Source organism: Ovis aries, chromosome 3 (genome assembly GCF_016772045.2).
Source record: "Ovis aries strain OAR_USU_Benz2616 breed Rambouillet chromosome 3, ARS-UI_Ramb_v3.0, whole genome shotgun sequence".
Classification (NCBI taxonomy): domain Eukaryota; kingdom Metazoa; phylum Chordata; class Mammalia; order Artiodactyla; family Bovidae; genus Ovis; species Ovis aries.
In genome coordinates this window covers 213459472-213482512 of record NC_056056.1, presented here as the reverse complement: position 1 = coordinate 213482512, position 23041 = coordinate 213459472, and the positions used below count along the sequence as shown (strand labels likewise).

General features: G+C 37.9%; 1 protein-coding gene across 43 annotated transcripts in view; it reads right to left on the bottom strand.

Moving 5' to 3' along the window:
- Window positions 1–23041, bottom strand: part of WNK1 (WNK lysine deficient protein kinase 1) — a 128784-nt gene that overhangs the window by 60921 nt on the left and 44822 nt on the right. For all 43 annotated transcript variants that reach the window (XM_042247675.2, XM_027968019.3, XM_027968018.3 and 40 more), the window contains exons 2-4: window positions 14410–14582; window positions 5377–5597; window positions 3332–3489 (exon numbers count right to left, since the gene is read on the bottom strand). In XM_042247675.2, the coding sequence (XP_042103609.1) occupies window positions 3332–3489; window positions 5377–5597; window positions 14410–14582 (552 nt within the window). The remainder of the gene's footprint in view (window positions 1–3331; window positions 3490–5376; window positions 5598–14409; window positions 14583–23041) is intronic.

Genomic DNA, 23041 nt, shown 5'->3' with positions numbered 1-23041 from the left:
TATAAAGGACATTCATACAGTGCAATATTATTCAGCCATAAAAAGGACTGAAGAACCAATTCATGCTAAAACATGGATAAACCCTGAAAACACTATGCTGTATCAGTGCATAACACAAAAACAAAGTGTAACACAAAAAGCCATATATTTAATGATTCTATTTGTATGAAATGTGCATAACAGGTAAGTCAAATCCACACAGACAGAAAGCACATTAGTGGTTGTCAGAGGAATAACTGCTAATGGGTACAGGGCTTCTTTCTTGAGGCGAAAGAAAAGTTCTAGCATTACTGGTGATGACTGCAGAACACTGAAAACACTAAAACCCACTGAATTTTACACCTTAAAATGATTTAAAGGTTAATTTTATGGTATGTAAATTTTTATCTTAAAAAAAAAAAAAAAAACAACCCACACAACCCATTGAGAGACTGAGAGAAGGTTAAATATCATACTAAGACTATGGAAACTCTGATGTTGGTCTTCCTAGGGTCGATTAAGCTAACACCAGACTTTTTCATTTGAGAAGGGAATTCTCCTCTCAACTGAGCTAGAGCTGGCATTTGCAAATAAAGATTCACCTGTTAATTGATTACAGTGTTTCATATGCATTATCTTAAAATCAAACTAATTTGTTTTCTTTACTTTTACCAAATAACTGCTTATATAAACTTTTACCTAATTTTATAGCAGTGCTCTCTGTGCCTGACAGTCTGAGGTCAAAGAACTCAAACCATTGGTTTTAGCCCTGAGCCTCTGGTGAATAGGTTTTTACCCAATAGGGTTGACTCCATCCTGCACATACTCATCTTACGCAGTCATTATTTTAACTAGGTAAGCATATTTGGTGGGTAAGTATGAAACAGAATTTAATACAGGTCACCCTCTCATTCTGCATTTAAAAAAAAATTGCTACTACCATGTAATAACTTAATTTCTTTACAAAGCAGACTTGATTTAACAAAAAGAAACTAAAATTCCATGATCCCTTGAGATATTTTAAGTACCAACCTTTATTTGTTTAGAGAAATAATCAGGAGTTGAATTCACAAGATTAATCAGAGACACCTACCCCTAGACCACCAGTAATGCCTGGGCAGTCTCTCTGATAGCAAAGCACTATCTGATAATTCTTAACAAAATCTACCAAGTTTCAAATTAGAAATACTGCAAGATCTACAAAGAAGGGCAGTAGCTGAAAGAGACAGTAGAGAATGTTTAACTATATGGCTAGCTTATGTGTACTTCACTCTTCTGGTCTGTTCACTAAACATTCAGCATTATTGGAAGGTAAACAAAGTATTTCTGTGAATAGGTCTTTGTGTTTAAAATCTAGAATTATCACCTCAAGGAGTAATACTAGGTTTAAGATGCTATTTATTCTTTGGCAATAGAAAGAATAAATAAGGCCAGTGAAAAATGGTTATCACATTAAAAGCTCTTATGTTCTCACCACTGAAGTGATAATTCTACTCTTAAGAGAGAGAAAAGACTGCTTAAAATTATCAGAGCTGATTACTGAAATTAACTACTTGTGCACATTGAGATTCTCCTGTCTACTCCAAGTACAGAGGCCAACGGCATTCTAATAGAACATCACCACTACTTCGACAGGTTGGTAATTATTTATAGAACTCTTCAGAGAACTTTTTAAGTTTTGGTGGGATATGTTTAGGAGTTGGCAACTTTCTGTTAAGAGCCAAACAGTACATAATTTAGGCTTTTGGAACTAAACAGTCTGTTGCAATTACTTGACTTTACTATTATAATATGTGAAAACAGACATAGAAAAGATAGAAACAAATGAGTGGCTGTCTTTACTTTCTCCATGGATACTGACATTTGAATTTCATATGATTTTCACATGCCATCACATACTATTCTTCTTTTGATTCCCCCCTCAACCATTTAGGAATGCAAAAAGCATTCTCTGCTCTTGGGCTGTACAAAAACGGGTAGCAGGATGGATTTGGCCCATGAACCTTTGCTAATTCCTGGTTTAGAGTATAATGGAATGAAGGAAAGTTACAGATGGTTTAAGTGAGTAGAAGAAACTACACTAACCATTTTACATACAAACTGTAAATTTTACAGTCCTAAAATTAAGGTATTTAACCCCATAATCAAGTTCAATATTCAGTTTGATCTCCGTTCAAAGGATATGTATTTACAAAGGGTATTTTCACATTATTATTTGTTTTCATAAAGATTAAGTGGAAAAGAACACCTTAGCTTAACTGAATTCTAATCTATAAAGAAAACTGATCTCTCATCCATCTGCTGTGGCCACCTCTAATCCTTTATTTCAATCGATTAGTTATTCCTTCAGATTACTGCAATACCTCTTAACTGGGTTTTCAGCTTTTATTAGTTTCCTCATATATCCATCCTCTGTCCTGCAGTCAAAATAATCTTTAAAACATTTAGGTCTGATATTACAACACCTACCAAGTGTGGGGTTTTACCTACCAAGTGTGGGGTTTTCTTTTTTTGGCTGTAGCGAGTGGCTTGTGGAATCTTAGTACCCAGTCCAGGGGTCAGCCTAGGCTCTCAGTAGTGAAGACGCAGCGTCCTATCCACTGGACTGCCAGGAAGCCCCATGCCACCTACCACGTCTTACAGCGGCTGCAATGGCTCCCCCGGCGCTCAGGCACAGTCTCAACTTTCCTTCCCTCCCTTATCCCTTGTCTCTTCTTTTTCCTATTTCCAAACTGCAGACACACAAATTATAGATGTTTTTCACATGCAGTATTATCTTAGTCGCTCCCTGTTTCACATAATTTTCCTCACCTGTTCAAACTCAATGAGACACAACCACTACATGCTTTGTTACGTACTGACCCTAGGAAAACTGTTTTTATACCCTACGGTAACTGTCTGGTTTATTTGTCTGTTCTCCTTCACTGAGTAGTGAGCTCTTGATAGACAGGTTTGTCTTTTACTTAGCACTAATATTCAATATCTAGAGTCTAGAAAGAAGTCTGGAACATAAGAGAGACTTAAATATTTGTTGGATGAACCCATGAGCTATTATGGTGAACAGTGTCACCCCCACAAAAAGATATGTTAAAATTCTAACCCTCAGTATCTCAGAATGTGATCTTATTTGCAAACAGGATCACCCCAGGTACAATTAGTTAGAAGAGCCCAATCTGGAGTGGGCTGGCCACAACGCAATCTGACCAGTGATCTTATGAAAAGAGGAGACACAAAGAGATGAGGGGTGAACACCATGTGATGCTTTCTACTGTTGTTCCCTTCTGCATGGTTTGACGTTACCCAGCTTCTTAGATATGGCCCAAGATCACCAGTCAGTTCTGACAGGACTTACGCTGGTCACTCGACGGTAGATCTGTGCAGCGTTCTGGCACTCTGAGTACGGGTATTCAGACGTGGCCATCTCGAGCATGCACATCCCAAAAGCATAAACATCAACGGATTCATCGTACTTCTCTTCATACATCTCAGGGGCCATGAACTCTGGGGTACCTTAAATTAAAAGAACGATTCAGACTCAATGTGAGGAGAAACTGCAGACGTACTCATGGGGAGGGCGGGCAGCAGAGGGGCTCACCTGTGAGACAGAAGAAAGTGGAAGGGGTAAAGATAAAAGACAGGTAGAAGTGGGGGGAGAGGAGAGAAATCACCTTAGTCTGCTCCATCAAATCTGTCACAGACCTCTCACAGCAATTCCTTTATAAAAAGAAAAGGACCACGCATCTGTTTATTTACTGTTTCAAGTGGATTACTGTTATACAATGTCAAAATAGAGCCTCACATGAAAGATAAACTGATATAACTCACATGAAAACAAATGGAGAAAAAGGTAAGAGAACAGCAAAGAGTAAAGCAGAGAAAATGGCATCTATCTGTAAGACAGGATGACAGGTTAAAAAGATAAAAATACTTGTCTGCCCCCTACTGTATGAGAGCTGTAAAGTTAACATCTAGAGCTAGTCTCTTGCCAATAACAGTACACTGATCAATTTCACTTTTAAGGCAGCTTTGCAGTTAAAAAAAAAAACAACCTGACATTCAGCGCATTTTAAAAATAAAATATAGTGTAAATGTCTGTGAGGCCACTCACCCTCCCCGTAGTTTGCAAATCTACTGCAGGGGTAAGAAATGTAGTGAGGGACACCCTATACACACACCATTCAGTCTGTATTTGAGTTCTCATAGTGAATTAAAAGTGTGAAGTGTGTGATTCCACAAACCAAGTTTCCAATGTTTTCAAAGAAATTAAGCCCAGATACCTAAAATTACAGAACATTTCTAAGAACAGGCTTGCACAATACAATCTAAACAAGAAAGAAGAAAAAACTCTTGGGCCAGAGATTAACATACCAAAGACAATCAAAGAACTGTTTCTTTATAGGCAACAGGGAAGGCAGAAGGGAAATTTAGCTTTAAATAACTCCCTAGAACACTTATTTGTTTTAATCAGGATGTGCAAATTACTGGTATTCTATGTTCTTTCTTACTAAAAATAGGATTCTAGCCCACTTAAAAATGAGTAGTTTTCTTGCTGCTGTCATCATCACCTTTTGAGAGAACAGAGTTCATGAAGATTTCAAGCTTTCAAACTGTCGCACCCTCTTCAGAAGGGAAAGCTTATAAAACAATAGGCATTAAACTATATTTCCAGCTGCAGTGTCCTGACACACAGCGTTGTCCTGTAAACCAATGATTGTCGAGGAGGGCAACTGGCCCCACAGGGGACATATCTGGCTGTCACGACTGGAGGGAGGTGGACAAATGGGCATGCTACCAGCATCTAGAGAGCAGAGACCAGAGATGCTGTTAAGTCATCTGAGAACACACCAGACAGTCCTCACAACAAAGAACCATCCAAACCAAAGTGTAAATAGTACTGAGACAGAGAACTGTTTTAAGCAGATCTTTCGAAGAGCAGAAGAAAAAGTTGATAATGAACCATTATATTTTTACATTTTAAAATAGTTTTAATAGGCAGATTTTTTTGAATACAAATATATACAACAGACCTTTCCAGAGACTAAATTATATATAAATTCAATTTCTTTCATGGGGAAAGTTAACACAGTTTATCTATTATATAAGTGTATGATACTAAGCATCAACAAAATGACCCAGGAAGGTGACAGTTCTATTACATAAGGTTTTGTCAACAAAGTTCACCTTACTTCTCTTCATATCACTTCACGAAACAACAATTGTCTTTAGGATGCTTCTAGAGGCATAAATACAGAGAACTCCATATCACTTCCTGGGTTCAAGCTATGAATTTCTGAAGGTTTATTTCACATTATAAAAGCTCTGACAGAGTCAGGTTTCTAAATAAAGTGAATGTCAGAAAGCCAGTTGTCACTTTCACAAGGTACCTGTGAAACATACCTATCACACTCTTGGCAAAAGAAGCCCGCTTCAGGGTGGCCAGACCTAGGTCTCCAATCTTGACTGAGCCTGTGGGGCCAGTGATAAAGATGTTGTCACACTTAAGATCCCGGTGAATAATAGGTGGAGTTCGAGTATGAAGAAACTGAAGGCCTTTAAGAATCTGACGGCACCAGCTTCTCAAAACTTTGATCTTCATCACCTTAAACCTTTTCAGGTACCTAGAGAAGGCAAGGTACACCAAACAGGTTATCGATGATATGTGTTTACTGCTTTGAAGAGTTCCATTAAATTCTAGCATATCTGAGATAGGAATATCAAATTTAGAATATTAAGATTCAGTAACCTAAGGTTAGTACTACTTTTAGCAAGGTTAAAGGGGATAGGGTAACAAGTAGTTGGCAAGCAAATTCTGATAATAAAGCACAAAAAACAAATTCCTTAAAATTAGATCACTGCCAAGATGACTGACAAGAGGTAGAGTCTGACTTCTGGCAAATGGTGGAGCAAACCTTACTGGAGGCAGATATAAACTCCAGTGAATATACGTGCACGAGCAAACACACACACACCTGAAGATTCTATAGACCAATCAGAATCAGGCACAAACTGGAAGGGAGGACAGATGAGAAAAAAGGGCAAGCACTAGTCTGTGCAGGTTGTTCAAACCTGGACACAAGCCTGTAGCTTTATTGGCTGAGGAATAAATACAAGGACAGAGTTCAAGATGACCGTAGCATCTAAAACAGTGTGTTCAATACAACTTTCTACAATAAAAGTCCATCCAATACCATACCCGCTAGACAAATGAGAATATTTATATTTAAATAAATTAGATACATTAAACTTAAAAAGGTCATCTCCCAGCTGCACCAGTCACATTTCAAGTGCTCAACAACTGCACATGGCAAGTGGCCACCATTTTGGACGGTGCAGATTACAGAACATTTCCATCACCACAGAAAGTTCTGTTGGACAGCAGAAATCCTGAAAGGTGGCAGGGGAGGGGGAATCCAGAAAGGAGGTACAGAAGGGGTACTCCAAGTTCTGCATATTCACTCTGCCCAAATCTCTGGCTAACCTCTCAAATATGTGTGTATGCAGCAGATTACAAGCAACCCAACTAACACTAAAAGAATCGAGTTTTCTGACTAACTGAGGTCAGATGCTATTTCATCTGGAAATACTCAGGGAAAAAAATGAAGCACACAAATGGTAAATATAAAAGAATACACTTTCCTAGCACTATCTTTATGTTACATGTGACTACCTAAAGGAAAATTTATAACACTGTGTTACAGGATCTATACAACAGACATACATAACATAAAGCTTATAGCATAAATTATAAGTACTAGAGATAAATGGGCCTATATTTGTGCAAGTTTTCTTTATTTTGCATGAAATTGTACAGTATCAACCATAAGCATGCTGTGAAAAGTTAAAGATTTAAATTTAAATAAAGATTTGAAGATTTAAACTGAGAAAAAAATACCTAAAATGTACACATATACACAAGGAAGATTAACTAAAAAGCTAATATAGAATCTAATATGAAATTTTAAAAACAAATTTAAAAATGAAATTCTGCTTCACTTGGGGAGGGTGGATAAGAGATAATTAAAGATCCACACACATATGGACACCTTATCTTTGACAAAGGAGGCAAGAATATACAATGGAGTAAAGACAATCTCTTTAACAAGTGGTGCTGGGAAAACTGGTCAACCACTTGTAAAAGAATGAAACTAGATCACTTTCTAACACCGCACACAAAAATAAACTCAAAATGGATTAAAGATCTAAATGTAAGATCAGAAACTATAAAACTCCTAGAGGAGAACATAGGCAAAACACTCTCAGACATAAATCACAGCAGGATCCTCTATGATCCACCTCCCAGAATGCTGGAAATAAAAGCAAAAATAAACAAATGGGATCTAATTAAAATTAAAAGCTTCTGCACAACAAAGGAAAATATAAGCAAGGTGAAAAGACAGCCTTCTGAATGGGAGAAAATAATAGCAAATGAAGCAACTGACAAACAACTAATCTCAAAAATATACAAGCAACTTATGCAGCTCAACTCCAGAAAAATAAACGACCCAATCAAAAAATGGGCCAAAGAACTAAATAGACATTTCTCCAAAGAAGACATACGGATGGCTAACAAACACATGAAAAGATGCTCAACATCACTCATTATTAGAGAAATGCAAATCAAAACCACAATGAGGTACCACTTCACACCAGTCAGAATGGCTGCGATCCAAAAATCTGCAAGCAATAAATGCTGGAGAGGGTGTGGAGAAAAGGGAACCCTCCTACACTGTTGGTGGGAATGCAAACTAGTACAGCCACTATGGAGAACAGTGTGGAGATTCCTTAAAAAATTGCAAATAGAACTACCTTATGACCCAGCAATCCCACTGCTGGGCATACACACCGAGGAAACCAGAATTGAAAGAGACACATGTACCCCAATGTTCATCGCAGCACTGTTTATAGTAGCCAGGACATGGAAACAACCTAGATGTCCATCAGCAGATGAATGGATAAGAAAGCTGTGGTACATATACACAATGGAGTATTACTCAGCCGTTAAAAAGAATTCATTTGAATCAGTTCTGATGAGATGGATGAAACTGGAGCCGATTATACAGAGTGAAGTAAGCCAGAAAGAAAAACACCAATACAGTATACTAACACATATATATGGAATTTAGGAAGATGGCAATGACGACCCTGTATGCAAGACAGGGAAAGAGACACAGATGTGTATAACGGACTTTTGGACTCAGAGGGAGAGGGAGAGGGTGGGATGATTTGGGAGAATGACATTCTAACATGTATACTATCATGTGAATTGAATCGCCAGTCTATGTCTGACGCAGGATGCAGCATGCTTGGGGCTGGTGCATGGGGATGACCCAGAAAGATGTTATGGGGAGGGAGGTGGGAGGGGGGTTCATGTTTGGGAATGCATGTAAGAATTAAAGATTTTAAAATTTAAAAAATAAAAAACTAAAAAATAAAAAATAAATAAAAAAAAAATAAAGTACATTTGACATCTCAAAAAAAAAAAAAAAGAGATAATTAAAGAAAACTTTTAAGATTTAAGTTGTTTTTATGGTTTAAAAACATATAAAGAATTAATCCTGGAGGATGAGGAAAAGGTTGTCAATGAAGAGTAAGGCATTTACTGAAATGAAGGAAATGTTCTGTATGTTAAATGTTCTGTTTTTTTAAAAACACTTTTGATCAAAACTCATCAAATGACAGAACTATGATTAATATTTTCACTGCTTATAAATTTCATTATAAGGAAAAATCAAGCATACAAATATTGGAACTTTGATGAAATGTGTATGTACTCAAGTGTTTACTGATGTCTGCAACTTAATCTGGAGTGAAAAAAGAGGGGGATGACTAGATGAACATATTTGGTAAAGCAGACATAACAGAGGTTAACTAAATTAAAGAATCCAGGGAGAGACTATGTGTTCACTATATAATTCTTTCAACTTTTATGTATAATTGGAAGGTTTTAGAATAAAATGTTGGGAAATGTCAATTATCTCTCATTACAATTTGAAGAAAAAACAAAGAATACACACATATATAAATACATTTAAGCTTATATATGCATGAAGAAACAATGAAAAATAAGAATTAAAATTATGACTTTTTAAGAGAAAAAATATTGGGAAAAAGATGAGGCTAGCTTGTATCTCTTTCACACCTACAAAATGATAAAATATAACAGACTGTCTATTAACCTTGTATCTTATAACCTTATTAAATCTGTTTAAAATCACTGGAATTTTCTATGTAAACAATTACATAATCTGCAAACAGGAGCAGTTTTATTTCTTCCTTTCCCATCTTTTTGCTTTTTCCTGGTTTCCCTATTCTTATTCTGGGCAGGCCCTCTAGAACAATATGGAATATAAGCAGTGAAAAGGCATCTGTGCTTTGTTCCTCACCTCCCAGGAAGCAGTGATGTATAAAGCTCTTCCACGGATGCTCTTAGCAGTCTGAGGAAGTTTCCTACCACCCCTAGTCTGCTAAGAGTTCTTAGTAAGGAATAGATGCTGATTTGTCAAATACTTTTTCCACATATACTGAAATGGTCATACAGTTTTTATTCTGTTAATGTGCTGAAAAACATTAATTCGTTCTATGTTAAACCAACTTGGCGATCCTGGGATAAACCCTATTTGTCACTGACATACTGAAAGTCCCACGGATAGCAAGGAGATCAAACCAGTCAATCCTAAAGGAAATCAATCCTGAATATTCACTGGAAGGACTGACGCTGAAGCTGAAGCTCCAATACTTGGGCCATCTGATTCGAAGAGACGACTCACTGGAAAAGACCCTGATGCTGGGAAAGATTAAGGGCAAGAGGAGAAGAAGGCGACATAGGATGAGATGGCTGGATGGCATCACTGACTCAAAGGACATGAGTTTGAACAAACTCTGGGAAATAGTGAAGGACAGGGAAGCCTGGCGTGCTGCAGTCCATGGGGTTGCAGAGTCTACTATGACTGAGCGACTGAACAACAACAATGTGATGGCTAGAATCCAACTTGCTACTATTTTGTAAAGAAATTTGGTACCTATATTCACGGACACTGCTCTATAAAGTTCTTTTGCTGTATCTTAAGATTTTGGTATTGGGGTTATGCTGGCTTCACAAAAGGAACTGGACACTATTCTTCCACACTGTTATTTGAGAAAAGTCAACACACTTGGTCCCCCTCCACTAAAATAAAGTATGATAAATACGCAGAACATAAACTGTACCACCTGAAGTGTTGAAGTGTTAGTCACTCAGTTGTGTCCAACTCTGCGACCCCATGGACTGTAGCCCACAAGGCTCCTCTGTCCATGGGATACTCCAGGGAAGAATACTGGAGTGGGTTGCCGTTCCCTTCTCCAGGGGATCTTCTCGATCCAGTGATTGAACCTAGGTCTCCCACATTTAGGGCATCCTTTACTGTTGGAGCCATGCTCATATTATTATGCACAATCATCACCACCATCCATCTCCAGAACTCATCTTATGAAACTGAAACGCTATACCCTTTAAACAATGACACTCCACTTCCCCTTCCCCTGAGGCCATGCAACTATCACCCAACTTTCTGTCTCTATGAATTAGCCTACGCTAAGTATCTCATGTAAATGGAATCATACAGTATTTGTCTTTCTGTGACTGGCTTATATCAGGTAGCACAATGCCCTTAAAGTTCATTCCTGTTGTAGCATATACCATAAATTTCCTTCTCTTTTAAAAAGGCTGAAAAATATTCCATTGTACATATACACCACACTTTGCTGCTATGAACACGGGTGTACATCTTTAAGACTCCGCTTTTAATTCTTCTGGGTATATACCAAGAAGTGGAATTGTTGAACCATATGCTTATTCTATTTTTTTATTTTATTAAAGTATAGTTGATAATGTGCTTTAATTTTTGCTACACAGCAAAGTGACTCCGTTATACATATATATAATCCTTTTCATATTCTTTTCCACTTCTATTTTTTTATTGAGATGTAATTAACATATATTGGTTTAAGGTATACAACATGATGATTCAAATATGTATATATTGTGAAATGATCGCCACAGTAAGTCTAGTTGAAATCCATTACAAAACTCCAACTTTTTTTTTTTACTGTGATGAAAACTTTTAAGATCTACTCTCTTAGCAACTTTCAAATATACAGTACAGTATTATTAACTGTAGTCACCATGCTGTACATTACATTCTTAAGACTTTTATTTATTTACAACTGAAAGTTCGCACCTTTTGTCCACCCACCCATTTCATACTCCCATGCCCCTGCCCCTGCCTCAGGCAATCACCAATCTGTTCTCTGTCATCTGTAAGTTTGGCTTTTTGGTGTTGTTCATATGGTATTTGTCTTTCTCATTCCATTAGCACAACCCTCTCAAGAGTCCATTGATGATTTTGGAAAGGTTTTCTTCTTCATGGCTGAATAGTATTTCATTGTAGATATACATACCATATTTTCTTTATCCATTTATCCATCAATAGACATGTAGGTTGCTTCCATGACTTAGCTAGTGTAAATAATGCTGCAATGAACATGTGGGTACATAATTTTAAGTCAGTGTTTCAGTTTCTTTGGATAAATACTCAGAAACTGAATTGTGGGGTCATATAGTAGTCCTATTTTTTAATTTTTTGAGAAGCCTCTGTGCTGTTTTCCATAGTGGTTACACCAATTTAATCCCCACCAACAATGCACAACAGTTTCTTTTCATAGTACTTGTTATCTGTCTTTTTGATAACAGCCATTCTTTCTTTAAAAAAAGAAATAATTTATTTATGTTTGGTTGCTGGGTCTTTGTTACTGCACGTGGGCTTTCTCTAGCTATGGTGAGCAGGGGTTACTCTAGTTGAAATGTACAGGCTTCTCACTGCTGTAGCTTCTCTTGTTGCAAAGCACAGGCTCTAGGGCATGCTGGCTTTACTAACTGCAGCTCGTGGGCTCAGCAGTTGCAGCCCATGGTCTCCAGAGTACTGGCTCATTAGTTATGGCACACAGGGTCAGTCACCAATGGCAGGTGGGATTTTCCCGAACCAGGCATTGAACCAGTCTTCCTAGCATTGCAAGGGAGATTCTTAACCATTGGATCCTCAGGGAAGCCCTGATAATAGCCATCCTAACAGGTTGTCTCACTGTGGTTTTCATTTGTGTTTCCTAATGACAGGATATTGAGCATCTTTTCATGTGTGTATTGGCTATTTTTGTATCTTCTTTGGAGAAATATCTATTGAAATTACTTGCCCATTTTTGAATTGAGTGTCAGCAGGAACGTAAAATCAGACAACCATTGTGGAAAACAGTTTGGTGGTTCCTCAGAAAGGTAGAGAATTACCATATGACTCAGCAATTCTACTCACAGAAACATAAATCTAAAAGAAATAACACCAGGTACTCAAACACTTGTACACAAATGTTCAGAGCAGCATTATTCCCAATAGCCAAAAGGTACAAACAGCCCAAATATCTATCAGCAAGCGAATGGATAAACAGATTGTGGTTTATCCACAAAACACTATTTAGTCATAAAAAGGAATAAAGCACAGATATATGCCACAACAAACCTTGAAAAGATGGTAAGTGAAAGTAGCCAAAACAGACACATATTTTATATTCCATTTATATGAAATATCTTGATCAGATAAACCCTTAGAGACAAAATAGTCGGTAGGGAGAATGGAGAGTTGTTTGATGGGTTTTAGTTTTGGAAGATGAAGAATTCTTGAGATTTGTTTACACAGCAACATGAATGTATCTTACAGTACTAACCTATATACACTTAAAAATGATGAAGACATTAAACTTCATGTGTTTTTACCACAGTAAAAAAAAAATTTCCCATCCATAAATCCTAGAGATCGTCTAGTCCAACCATGCACTTTATACATGGAGCACTGAGGCCCAGAGAAGGGGCTCTCATTGCCCTAAATCACAGCTGGCCGAAGTCAGAGCAGGGAGCAGACACCAACTACGGTCCAGAGCTCTTTCTACTTTACCTCTTGCTGCCTCTGCTATGAGGCTCAGAAACTGAAACAGATGATGATGGGGAAAGAGAATGTTAAACTTAAAAGAAAAATGCCTAAAAACTTAATTGTGTGAAATTAAAGAGAAAATATACTGAGTGTGATGGGGGGGTGCTCTTTTAAGGAGCCAAAAATGTTTAGGAATTTGACAGATGTGGTTATACAACATTGTAAATGTAATAAATACCAATGAATTGAATACCTTAAACAGGATAATTTTATGTTGTATGAATTTTATCAAGATTTAAAAAACTACTGTGTACTGACAGAATGACAACCCACTAAGTATTCAAACCAGAAAAAGAATCTCAAGATGAAGATACACAGAACTCTTATCACACAATTTTCCTTAATTTCACAAATTTCCTTAATTCATTCAAATATTTATCAAGTCTCAAGTACAGCACCAGGGAACACAGTCTAGGAAAAGAAAGACACATGTGAATAAGAAGAATCCTGGACAACTTAGAATAAAGATGTTGCCATAAATATTAGAAAAGTTGGAAGGGAAATTAGAATTTGCAGGGGGAGATAATCTGTTGGCTTTGCACATGTCACTTTTGAGTATCCACGAGCACAGGCATGGGGTACATCCAGGAGATACAGGGCTATCCACGCTTGACCTATCCATATTCCTGGAAGAGGTGACTGATCTAGCTGTTTTGGCTTCAATTTCTGATGCTCCTGTGGGAAACTGAATTATCTGTATAAATGTCACAATACAATTGGCATTCAGTACAAATTTGCAAAGACATAGCAAAAACTGCCCAACATGAAGTGATAAATCGGTAAAACTTGTCAATAAGCTTCAGCTTCATTTCAACCACTAGAGGGCTACCTTGTCACTTGATTTCTGATCTCTCAGCCACTCAACTTTAGAAACGTCATTCACCATGACTTAAAAGTAACTAGGCTTACTCTGCGACTCCATCTCAGTTAATACTTCAGTTCAGCTCAGTCGCTCAGTCGTATCCAACTCCTTGCAACCCCATGACTCGCAGCATGCCAGGCCTCCCTGTCCATCATCAATTCCCAGAGTTCACTCAGACATGTCCACCGAGTCAGTGATGCCATCCAGCCATCTCATCCTCTGTCGTCCCCTTCTCCTCCTGCCCCCAATCCCTCCCAGCATCAGAGTCTTTTCCAATGAGTCTACTCTTCGCATGAGGGGGCCAAAGTACTGGAGTTTCAGCTTTAGCATCATTCCTTCCAAAGAAATCCCAGGGCTGATCTCCTTCAGAATGGACTGGTTGGATCTCCTACCAGACCACTTTATACACCAGAGAACCTTGTGAGCAGGGTATGTGCTCCCATACTAACATTTCCTCCTTAGGATGCTGGGCAACAAGAACTGATAGGGCCTGAAATAAGAGATTCAAGTTCTCTTCTATTTCCTGGTCAGCTTTTCTAACATTGATAAACTTACGTTTTAAGAGTTCCGGATGTCATCAGTTCAGTCACCAATACTATGCACTTCTTTCCCTTTACTGTGGATTCCCAGGAATCATAGAATCGAACAATATTGGGATGCTGAAGACCCTTTAACATTTCAGCCTCTTCTTTAAATCGCTGCCTCTCAGACTTTGTTAACTTTCGATCCTATAATCAAACAGCAAAAGAGAATATGGTTTAAGATTAGGAGTTTGGGACTAATAGGTATACACTACCATATTTAAAACAGATAACCAACGGACCTACTGTATAACACAGAGAACTCTGCTCAATATTCTGTAATAAACCAAAAGGGAAAAGAACTTGAAAATGGATACATGTATATGTATAACTGAATCACTTTGCTGTATATCTGAAACTTAAAAAAAAAAAAGAAGACACAGAATATGGTTTAAAATAAAAAAACACACCAAGCCACATAGTCACACTTAGATGCTAAACATGGACTATATTATAATGACCAACAATGTTAAAATAAAACATCCTAACACTGAAGTTACTAATAATAACTTAATCAGCCTGTTATGGGGAGTATGAGAACAGGCTAAAGTGTGTTTAAGAAAACTCTAAATTATAAGGTCATGCTTGAGATTATTTTACTATCTTCACAGTTAATGTGTGCTTCAGATACACGGTGTTTAGGTACAGTTATTTTACCAATTCCAATGTAAGTCACCTATTGACAGAGACATGCAATTTAATAATGAAACAAGATTGCATTTTGGAAGTAGTGAGATCTAAATTTCTCCCCTCTCCTCCCCAAGGAAATTGAGGGATGACTGCGTATGCCTTCACCTCATAGGACTGTTGTAAGAAGTAATCTACTAGGCATGTTTCTATCACATATTTAAAGTGCCTGGCACTTTACGGGTTAATTCACTTCTTATCTGAGGTAAATGGAGAAAAGCACTTAATCTGATGTTCTTCCTTTGACAAAGCACCATACACACAAACTCTGCATTGCCCTGTAAATTAAAGTTGAAACTGTCAACTACCAAAGCACGTAATACATATTTTAACAAACTATTCCAGGCATACAATAACATAATGTGTCTAAACACTAAAGACATAATGTAAACTCTCCTGTGTAACTAGATAGCCTTTCCCATTGCTGCCCTTAAATAATTCTTGGTAAAGAATCCGCCTGCAATGTAGGAGATCCCAGTTTGATTCGTGGGTTGGGAAGATCCGTTGGAAAAGGAACAGGCTACCCACTCCAGTATTCTTAGAGTGGCTCCCGTGGCTCAGCTGGTAAAGAATCTGACTGCAATGGAGGAGACCTGGGTTCAATCCGCCAGTACTAGGACCGACTTCCACTACTACTACTACTACCCTGATTAGATATACCATCCCTATCTTAAAATACCACACTAGGCATTCTGTGAAATTACGCTAGTCATTAGATCTTCTAGGAGAGCTTATAAATATATACATTAATAATACATACTATATCACAAATTCAAAAGGTTTAATAACTATTTTAATACAATTTGTTTTCAATATACTATGTATTTTATTATATGAACCTAAAACATTATTCTAGCTTTCATTATTGAAGCCTTCTGGGGCATAAAAAACCCAGTAAATACATCTGTTAGGCTAAGCTAGCAGTAGAATTGCTGGATCACAGGGAACAGGTATTAACAAACTGCTTTTCAAAGGGGCCATGCCTGGCACTGCAGTGCTATCATTCCATGTAAAAGTGAAAAGTGACACTATTAATCATTCGGTCTTGCTGGACTCTTTGTGACTTCCAAGTAATCCAAATTCAAATCCTTATCTCATACTTGCATGAACATAGCTCCCAGACCATGAATTCTCAGGGTAAACTTTTTTTCACGTGACTTGGGAAAAACTGTTGTTTCCCTGACTCGGAAACTGAAATTTTCTCTAGTCTGTCTTTATATTAAAGGTGTTGTTCCTCTTTAGAGCTTCCCAGGGGGCGCTAGCAGTAAAGAACCCACCTGTCAATGCAGGAGATGAAAGAGACGTGGGTTTGATCCCTGGGTCAGGAAGATCCCCTGGAGGAGGGCATGGCAACCCAGTCTAGTATTCATGCCTGGAGAATCCCAAGGACAGAAGAGCCTGGTGGGCTACAGTCCATGGGGTCACAAAGTCAGACATGACTGAAGCGACTCAGCACACACATTCCTCTTTAAGGAACAAGTTTACTGGATCTCAATTCCAATACCTGCTTGGGCTTGAGATTTCATCTATTCTTGGGGAGATGATAAAACCATAAGTTTAGTTCAGTCGTTCAGTCATGTCCGACTCTTTGCAATCCATGGACTGCAGCATGGCAGTAATCCCTGTCCATCACCAACTCCCGGAGTTTACTCAAACTCATGTCCATTGAGTTGGTGATGCCATCTACCACCTCATTCTCTATCGTTCCCTTCTCCTCCTGCCTTCAATCTTTCTCAGTATCAGGGTCTTTTCAAATAAGTCAGTTCTTCACATCAGGCTGCCAAAATATTGGAGTTTCAGCTTAACCATCAGTCCTTCCAATGAATGACTGATTTCCTTCAGGATGGACTGGCTGGATCTCCTTGCAGTCCAAGGGACTCTCAAGAGTCTTCTCCAACACCACAGTTCAAAAGCATCAATTCTTCAGTGCTCAGCTTTCTTTACAGTCCTACTCTCACATCCATCCATGACCACTGGAAAAACCATACCTTTGACTAGACGGACATTTGTTGGCAAAGTAATGTCTCTGCTTTTCAATATGCTGTCTAGGCTGGTCACAGCTTTTCTTCCAAGGGAGTAAGTGTCTTTTAATTTCATGGCTGCAGTGATTTTGGAGCCCCAAAAAATAAAGTCTGACACTATTTCCCCATCTATTTCCCATGAAGTGATGGGACCAGATGCCATGATCTTAGTTTTCTGAATGTTGAGCTTTAAGCCAACTTTTTCACTCTCCTCTTTCACTTTCATCAAGAGGCTCTTTAGTTCTTCTTTGCTTTCTGCCATAAGGGTGGTGTCATCTGAATATCTGAGGTTACTGATATCTCTCCCGGCAGTCTTGACTCCAGCTTGTGCTTCATCCAGCCCAGCATTTCTCGTCATATACTAGCATATAAGTTAAATAAGCAGGGTGACATACTTGACATACTCCTTTTCCTATTTGGAACCAGCCCGTTGTTCCATGCCCAGTTCTAACTGTTGCTTCCTGACCTGCACACAGATTTCTCAAGAGGCAGGTTTAGGTGGTCTGGTATTCCCACCTCTTTTATAATTTTCCACAGTTTGTGGTGATCCACACAGTCAAAGGCCTTGGCATAGTCAATAAAGCAGAAATAGGTGTTTTTCTGGAACTCTGTTGCTTTTTGATGATCCAGCGGATATTGGCAATTTGATCTCTGGTTCCTCTGCCTTTTCTAAAACCAGCTTGAACCTCTGGAATTTCATGGTTCCCGTACTGTTGGAGCCTGGCTTGGAGAATTTTGAGCATTATTTTGCTAGTGTGTGAGATGAGTGCCATTGTGTGGTAATTTGAGCATTCTTTGGCATTACTTTTCTTTGGGATTAGAATGAAAACTGACCTTTCCAGTCCTCTGGCCACTGCTGAGTTTTCCAAATTTGCTGGCATATTGAGTGCAGCACTTTCACAGCATCATCTTTTGGGATTTGAAATAACTCCACTGGAATTCCATCATCTCCACTAGCTTTGTTTGTAGTGATGCTTCCTAAGGCCCACGTGCCTTCACATTCCAGGATGTCTCACTCTAGGTGAGTGATCACACCATCATGATTACCTGGGTCATGAAGGTCTTTTTTGTATAGTTCTTCTGTGTATTCTTGCCATCTCTTCTTAACATCTTGTGCTTCTGTTAGTTCCATTCCATTTCTGTCCTTTATCGAGCCCATCTTAACATGAAATGTTCCCTTGGTAGCTCTAATTTTCTTGAACAGATCTCTAGTCTTTCCCGTTCTACTGTTTTCTTCTATTTCTTTGCACTGATCACTGAGGAAGGCTTTCTCATCTCTCCTTGCTATTCTTTGGAACTCTGCATTCAAATGGGTATATCTTTCCTTTTAAACCATGCCTCTTAGTCAACAAGACTGGCAACTGTCCCAGAAAAACCCCAGTGTCAATTCACTTTTCCTACTCTGGTTTCTAGTTTCTTGTTTTTAAACCTTGGAAATCATCCTGACATCCCCATAAGCTCAACTATGCATTTAAAAGGATAGGATTTTGTAGTTCGTCTCATTAAAATTTTCAAAGTATCTGGTATTATACAGTGGGAAGAATTTTCAGCTTGTTTCATTTTTCATTTACTGACAATAGTGCTTATTAATGTATGTTTTATTAAAAAAATAGTTTACCATACATTCTTACATGTCATTTCAGGACACTATTCAAAAAAGAAAACCTAGATCACCTGTTGACTCTCATACATTACTGCTGAATTATGAAAACTTAAAGAAACTGTAATGTTGATCTACTCTCAGAACAATCAGAAGACTAATCACACACGAGCCAAATGAATTATAATATTCTACCTACCATTAAGTAATATTTAATTTTTATATTTCCAATATATAGTCTACTTGTCTTGATAAGTACTCTTATTTTCTGAGACATGCAACATTCATTTCAGTTTTAGCGATTATTATATCTCCTCATAAATGGTTGATTAAATTTTAAATACTTGAGTACCCCATGTCAGGCAATAGGATACGACAAACCTAAGAGACAAGTTTCCTGCTAGTCTAGACCTTCCAATGTAAGAGGCAGAGGCATTAACTTCATTAGATATTAAAAAGAGAAAATACTTTTATTTGTATTTATGAAAAGAGTACTTGGAGAGCAAGTACTCGCTATAAGACCCAATTCTGTGTGCACAAGCTAGTGTTGTCCTCACCATAGCAGGCTACCCTAAGCACTGAGATCATGGGCATGGAGCTCTAGTGTTAGAATACCTGAATTGCTTAAGAACGCAAGAGTCTGTAGAAAGTGCTAAAGGTAAACTTGGAAATGCAGGATATAGACTGGAGGCAAGGAGGCTCAGAACTTTAATAACCTTGAGCTACGAGATATAAACTAACTTAAATGTGTTTATTCAACCAGAGTTTAGAGCCTCTGGAAAGTGCATCACTTATAGTAGACCACTGCAGCTGAAACTTGGAATTTACATTGTACAGGATAAGGTAGTTTACAGTACTTAGTAGTAAACAAAATGTTTTCTCTCAACTGGTATAGCCAGAAACTTGTCACTAGAGGTTAACCAAGACTGTGGCATAAGCACTCTACATTGTTACTTAAATTTTGATTTAAAATCTACTTAAAGATTGTTTTTATGATATCCACGAGTATTTTAATGTATACAAGACTTGTAAACCTTTTCTCCAGAAAACTCAAACCAAAGTAATTTATTCATGTCTTTCTCTACTGCCACCATCCTATTTCATTCAAGCTGTCACGATCTCCCTCTGGATTTCTGCAGTAAACCTACTAGCTGTTTCCACACATCTAATCTTATTACCCCTGTACAATGTGTATTCCACTCTATCCAAATACAGTCAGAATATTTTAACATCAATTTAATCAATTCTATGGTATGACCACTTCATTGATTCTTAGAAATGTCATTTTCCACATTTTTAACATCTCTGAAATTAGAGTACATCATACAATTGGAATCTTAGACTCGGTGAAGTACCGTATGTCATAATCCTGTTTAAAACTCTCTAATAGCTTTCTGCAGCCTTTAGGATAAAGGTGGAAAACCCCTACAACCTACAATGCCCTACATGATACAATCCTTGCCCACTCTTAGAGCCTTTTTCTTGTCACTCTCAGGTTTCCCTTCTCAAGCATGGCAGCTTCTTCCCATTCAGGTCCCTCACACATGCTTCCTTCTATACAGGATGCCCTTCCATGGAGCTTTTATGCCCGGTTAAAGTCCAGTCATTCACACAGGGATAGCACTGTTGACTGCCCCCTACTCTAGGTTAAATCATCCCCTTCCGCCTAGCTGTACAGTGACATGAACCATCTATATGCCTCTTTCAGAGCTCTTAGTCACAAGTAATATTACAGTGAGGCTTTTTCTAAAAGCAGTGACAAAATGCCTTTTCAGTGTTCTATCTTTAGCATCTGACAATCTAGCATTGTTCAACTGCCATGTGTTAAGTGAATTCATGAATGTGCTTTCCAAAAAATAAAGTGTGTGTACATTCTTCACAAGTAGTTAGCATTTCCTCAGGAATAAAAAAAATTCTTATGACTTAAAAAAGAAAGGTAAGGATTAAATTTGGGCCTCTGAGACTCAGTAAAACACAACTCAAACACTACGACCCATCTGCAAAGGTCAAGGCTGCCATCATTTTGATTTTTTAAAGGATTTGTTAAAAGCTATTGTAAAAAGTCTGCCAACTACTCATTTATAGGAAAATATAAAGGGGGGGGCACGCTAGTAACAAAACAGGGACGTCTTACTCAACAAAAATCTACAACCAATTTTCTTCTACAGAATAAATACTCTGAATGCAATTTTTATCTAATTTTGCCTCAAAGTCATCTATACTGTAAATGGAGACTATTTTATGTGTCTATTATAGATTTTTATCCTCCCTGAAAGCTACTGATGACTTATTTTAAGGGAATCTTGCTTTAAGTCTTTAACATTAGAAATATGAGCACAGGACTTCCCTGGTGGTCTAGAGGTTAACTTGGAATGCAGGGGACATTGGTTTGATTCCTGGTTCAGGAAGATTTCTACATCCCGAGGAGCAACTAAGCCCGTAAGCCACAATTACTGAGAGCACCTGCAGCAACCACTGAGCCAGCACCTAGTAACTACTAAAGCCCTCAGGCCCTAGAGCCTGTGCTCTGCAACAAGAGAGGCCACCACAATGAAAAGCCCACACGCCATAAAGTAGCCCCCACTTGCTGCAGCTAGAGAAAAGCTCATGGGCAGCAATGTAACACTCACCACACCCAAATATTAATATAGATTAAAAAAAACTATGAATATAGATTACCAACTAAGTAGAGAAAAAGTCCAACCAAGTAATTTGGTGTTTCTTTCAATAATCTGTTAACTTGCTCTAGGACTTCTTAATCTAGGACAATTTCATATCTCAGAGAACTATACTATTTTAGCACCCACAAGAATTTGTAAAACAATGTAAAAGAGATCAAAACTAACACAAGCACACAGACCATAAGAACACCTGGGGCTTTTTAATTAATATTTGTCAAGTGTTTGCTATTTGCACTAACTGGTGGTTGTACTTCTGTTCCCATTCTCAGAAAACCCATGAGATACAGAAATTTAGTCTTCCTCAAATTCACAGAAGCACAAATTAAATGAAGATTTGATTCACAGCTCATGTTCCATTCACTAAACTAGACAAACATATCTTAATTTTTATATAGCTCCTAGAACATTTTTCTTCTCAGAAGAGCCATGTTGATATTTGTTATTAACTAGGGACCACTGAAAAGAACTAGGCACTTTACTGAATTATAAATTATAGTTGAAGGTAAAACAGAAGGAGTATACATTGTTTAAATACTATCATTTGTCAAATATAACAAAAAAGAAGTAAACTCACAGATACAGAGAACACACTTGTGGTTACCAGCGGGGGAGGGGGCCAGTATGGCATGGCGGGGATGGGAAGTACAAACTACTGCATATATGACAGGCTACATAGATGTGTTGTACAACACAGGAAACACAACCAATATTTTTTAATAACTGTAAATGGACTGTAACCTTTAAAAGTTGTATTAAAAAAAAAGACTTGGACACTTAAACACTGCTAACTGACAATCAAATTATCATGAAGTCAATGGTAAAATTTATTTTTTATTTTATTTTCTGGCCACATCACGCAGCATGTGAGATCTTAGTTCCCTGACCAGGGACTGAACTCAAGGTCCCTGCATTAGGAGCAGAGTCTTAACCACTAGGGAAGTCCCTATTTCTAACTGTAAGTATCAAAGAAAATTTCAAGCAGATTACCACAGCTGTTGCTTTTTGGCATCTTTTTCTCCAACATTATCAAACTGGGTATTTCTGGGGGCTTGATACACTATCCCTACTGTAACACTCATTACCTTCGGTGTAAATGAGAGCTGATGCAGCTAACCCACTCTATTCATTTCATTCATTTCTTTCCACCTACATAAAATTGTTTTGACAGGCTAAATGAACAAAACCAAGGATCACTGTCACATGGCCTCCCATAACATGCACAGTTCCAGGCAGCTAGGGGTGGAGGTGGGGAGCTTAACAACAAGTGAAACAACCGTTCATCTCAGTGCCGTCCAAATAACAGTGCTCAGGAGATTATCTGCTGATGCAATTTCTTCTTGGGTGAGAAATGCAATGTATAATGACCTACAGCAATTTGACAACTCCAGTTCCTTGCTCTGTATATTTTAAACATCCTCTGGAGGCATTTCTCATCCCTAAATTTCAGTATTCTCTAAAACAGCAATCCTATGCCTTCCTATTGATTATTTTATCAGCCTCAGAAACAAACCTTCCAAACAAATTGATTAACTGAAACAGTGAGCTTGATTTTCATAAAATCAAGTCAGAAATATTTCCCTTATTAGTTAATTAACATTTGTACCCCCAGAAAATTTG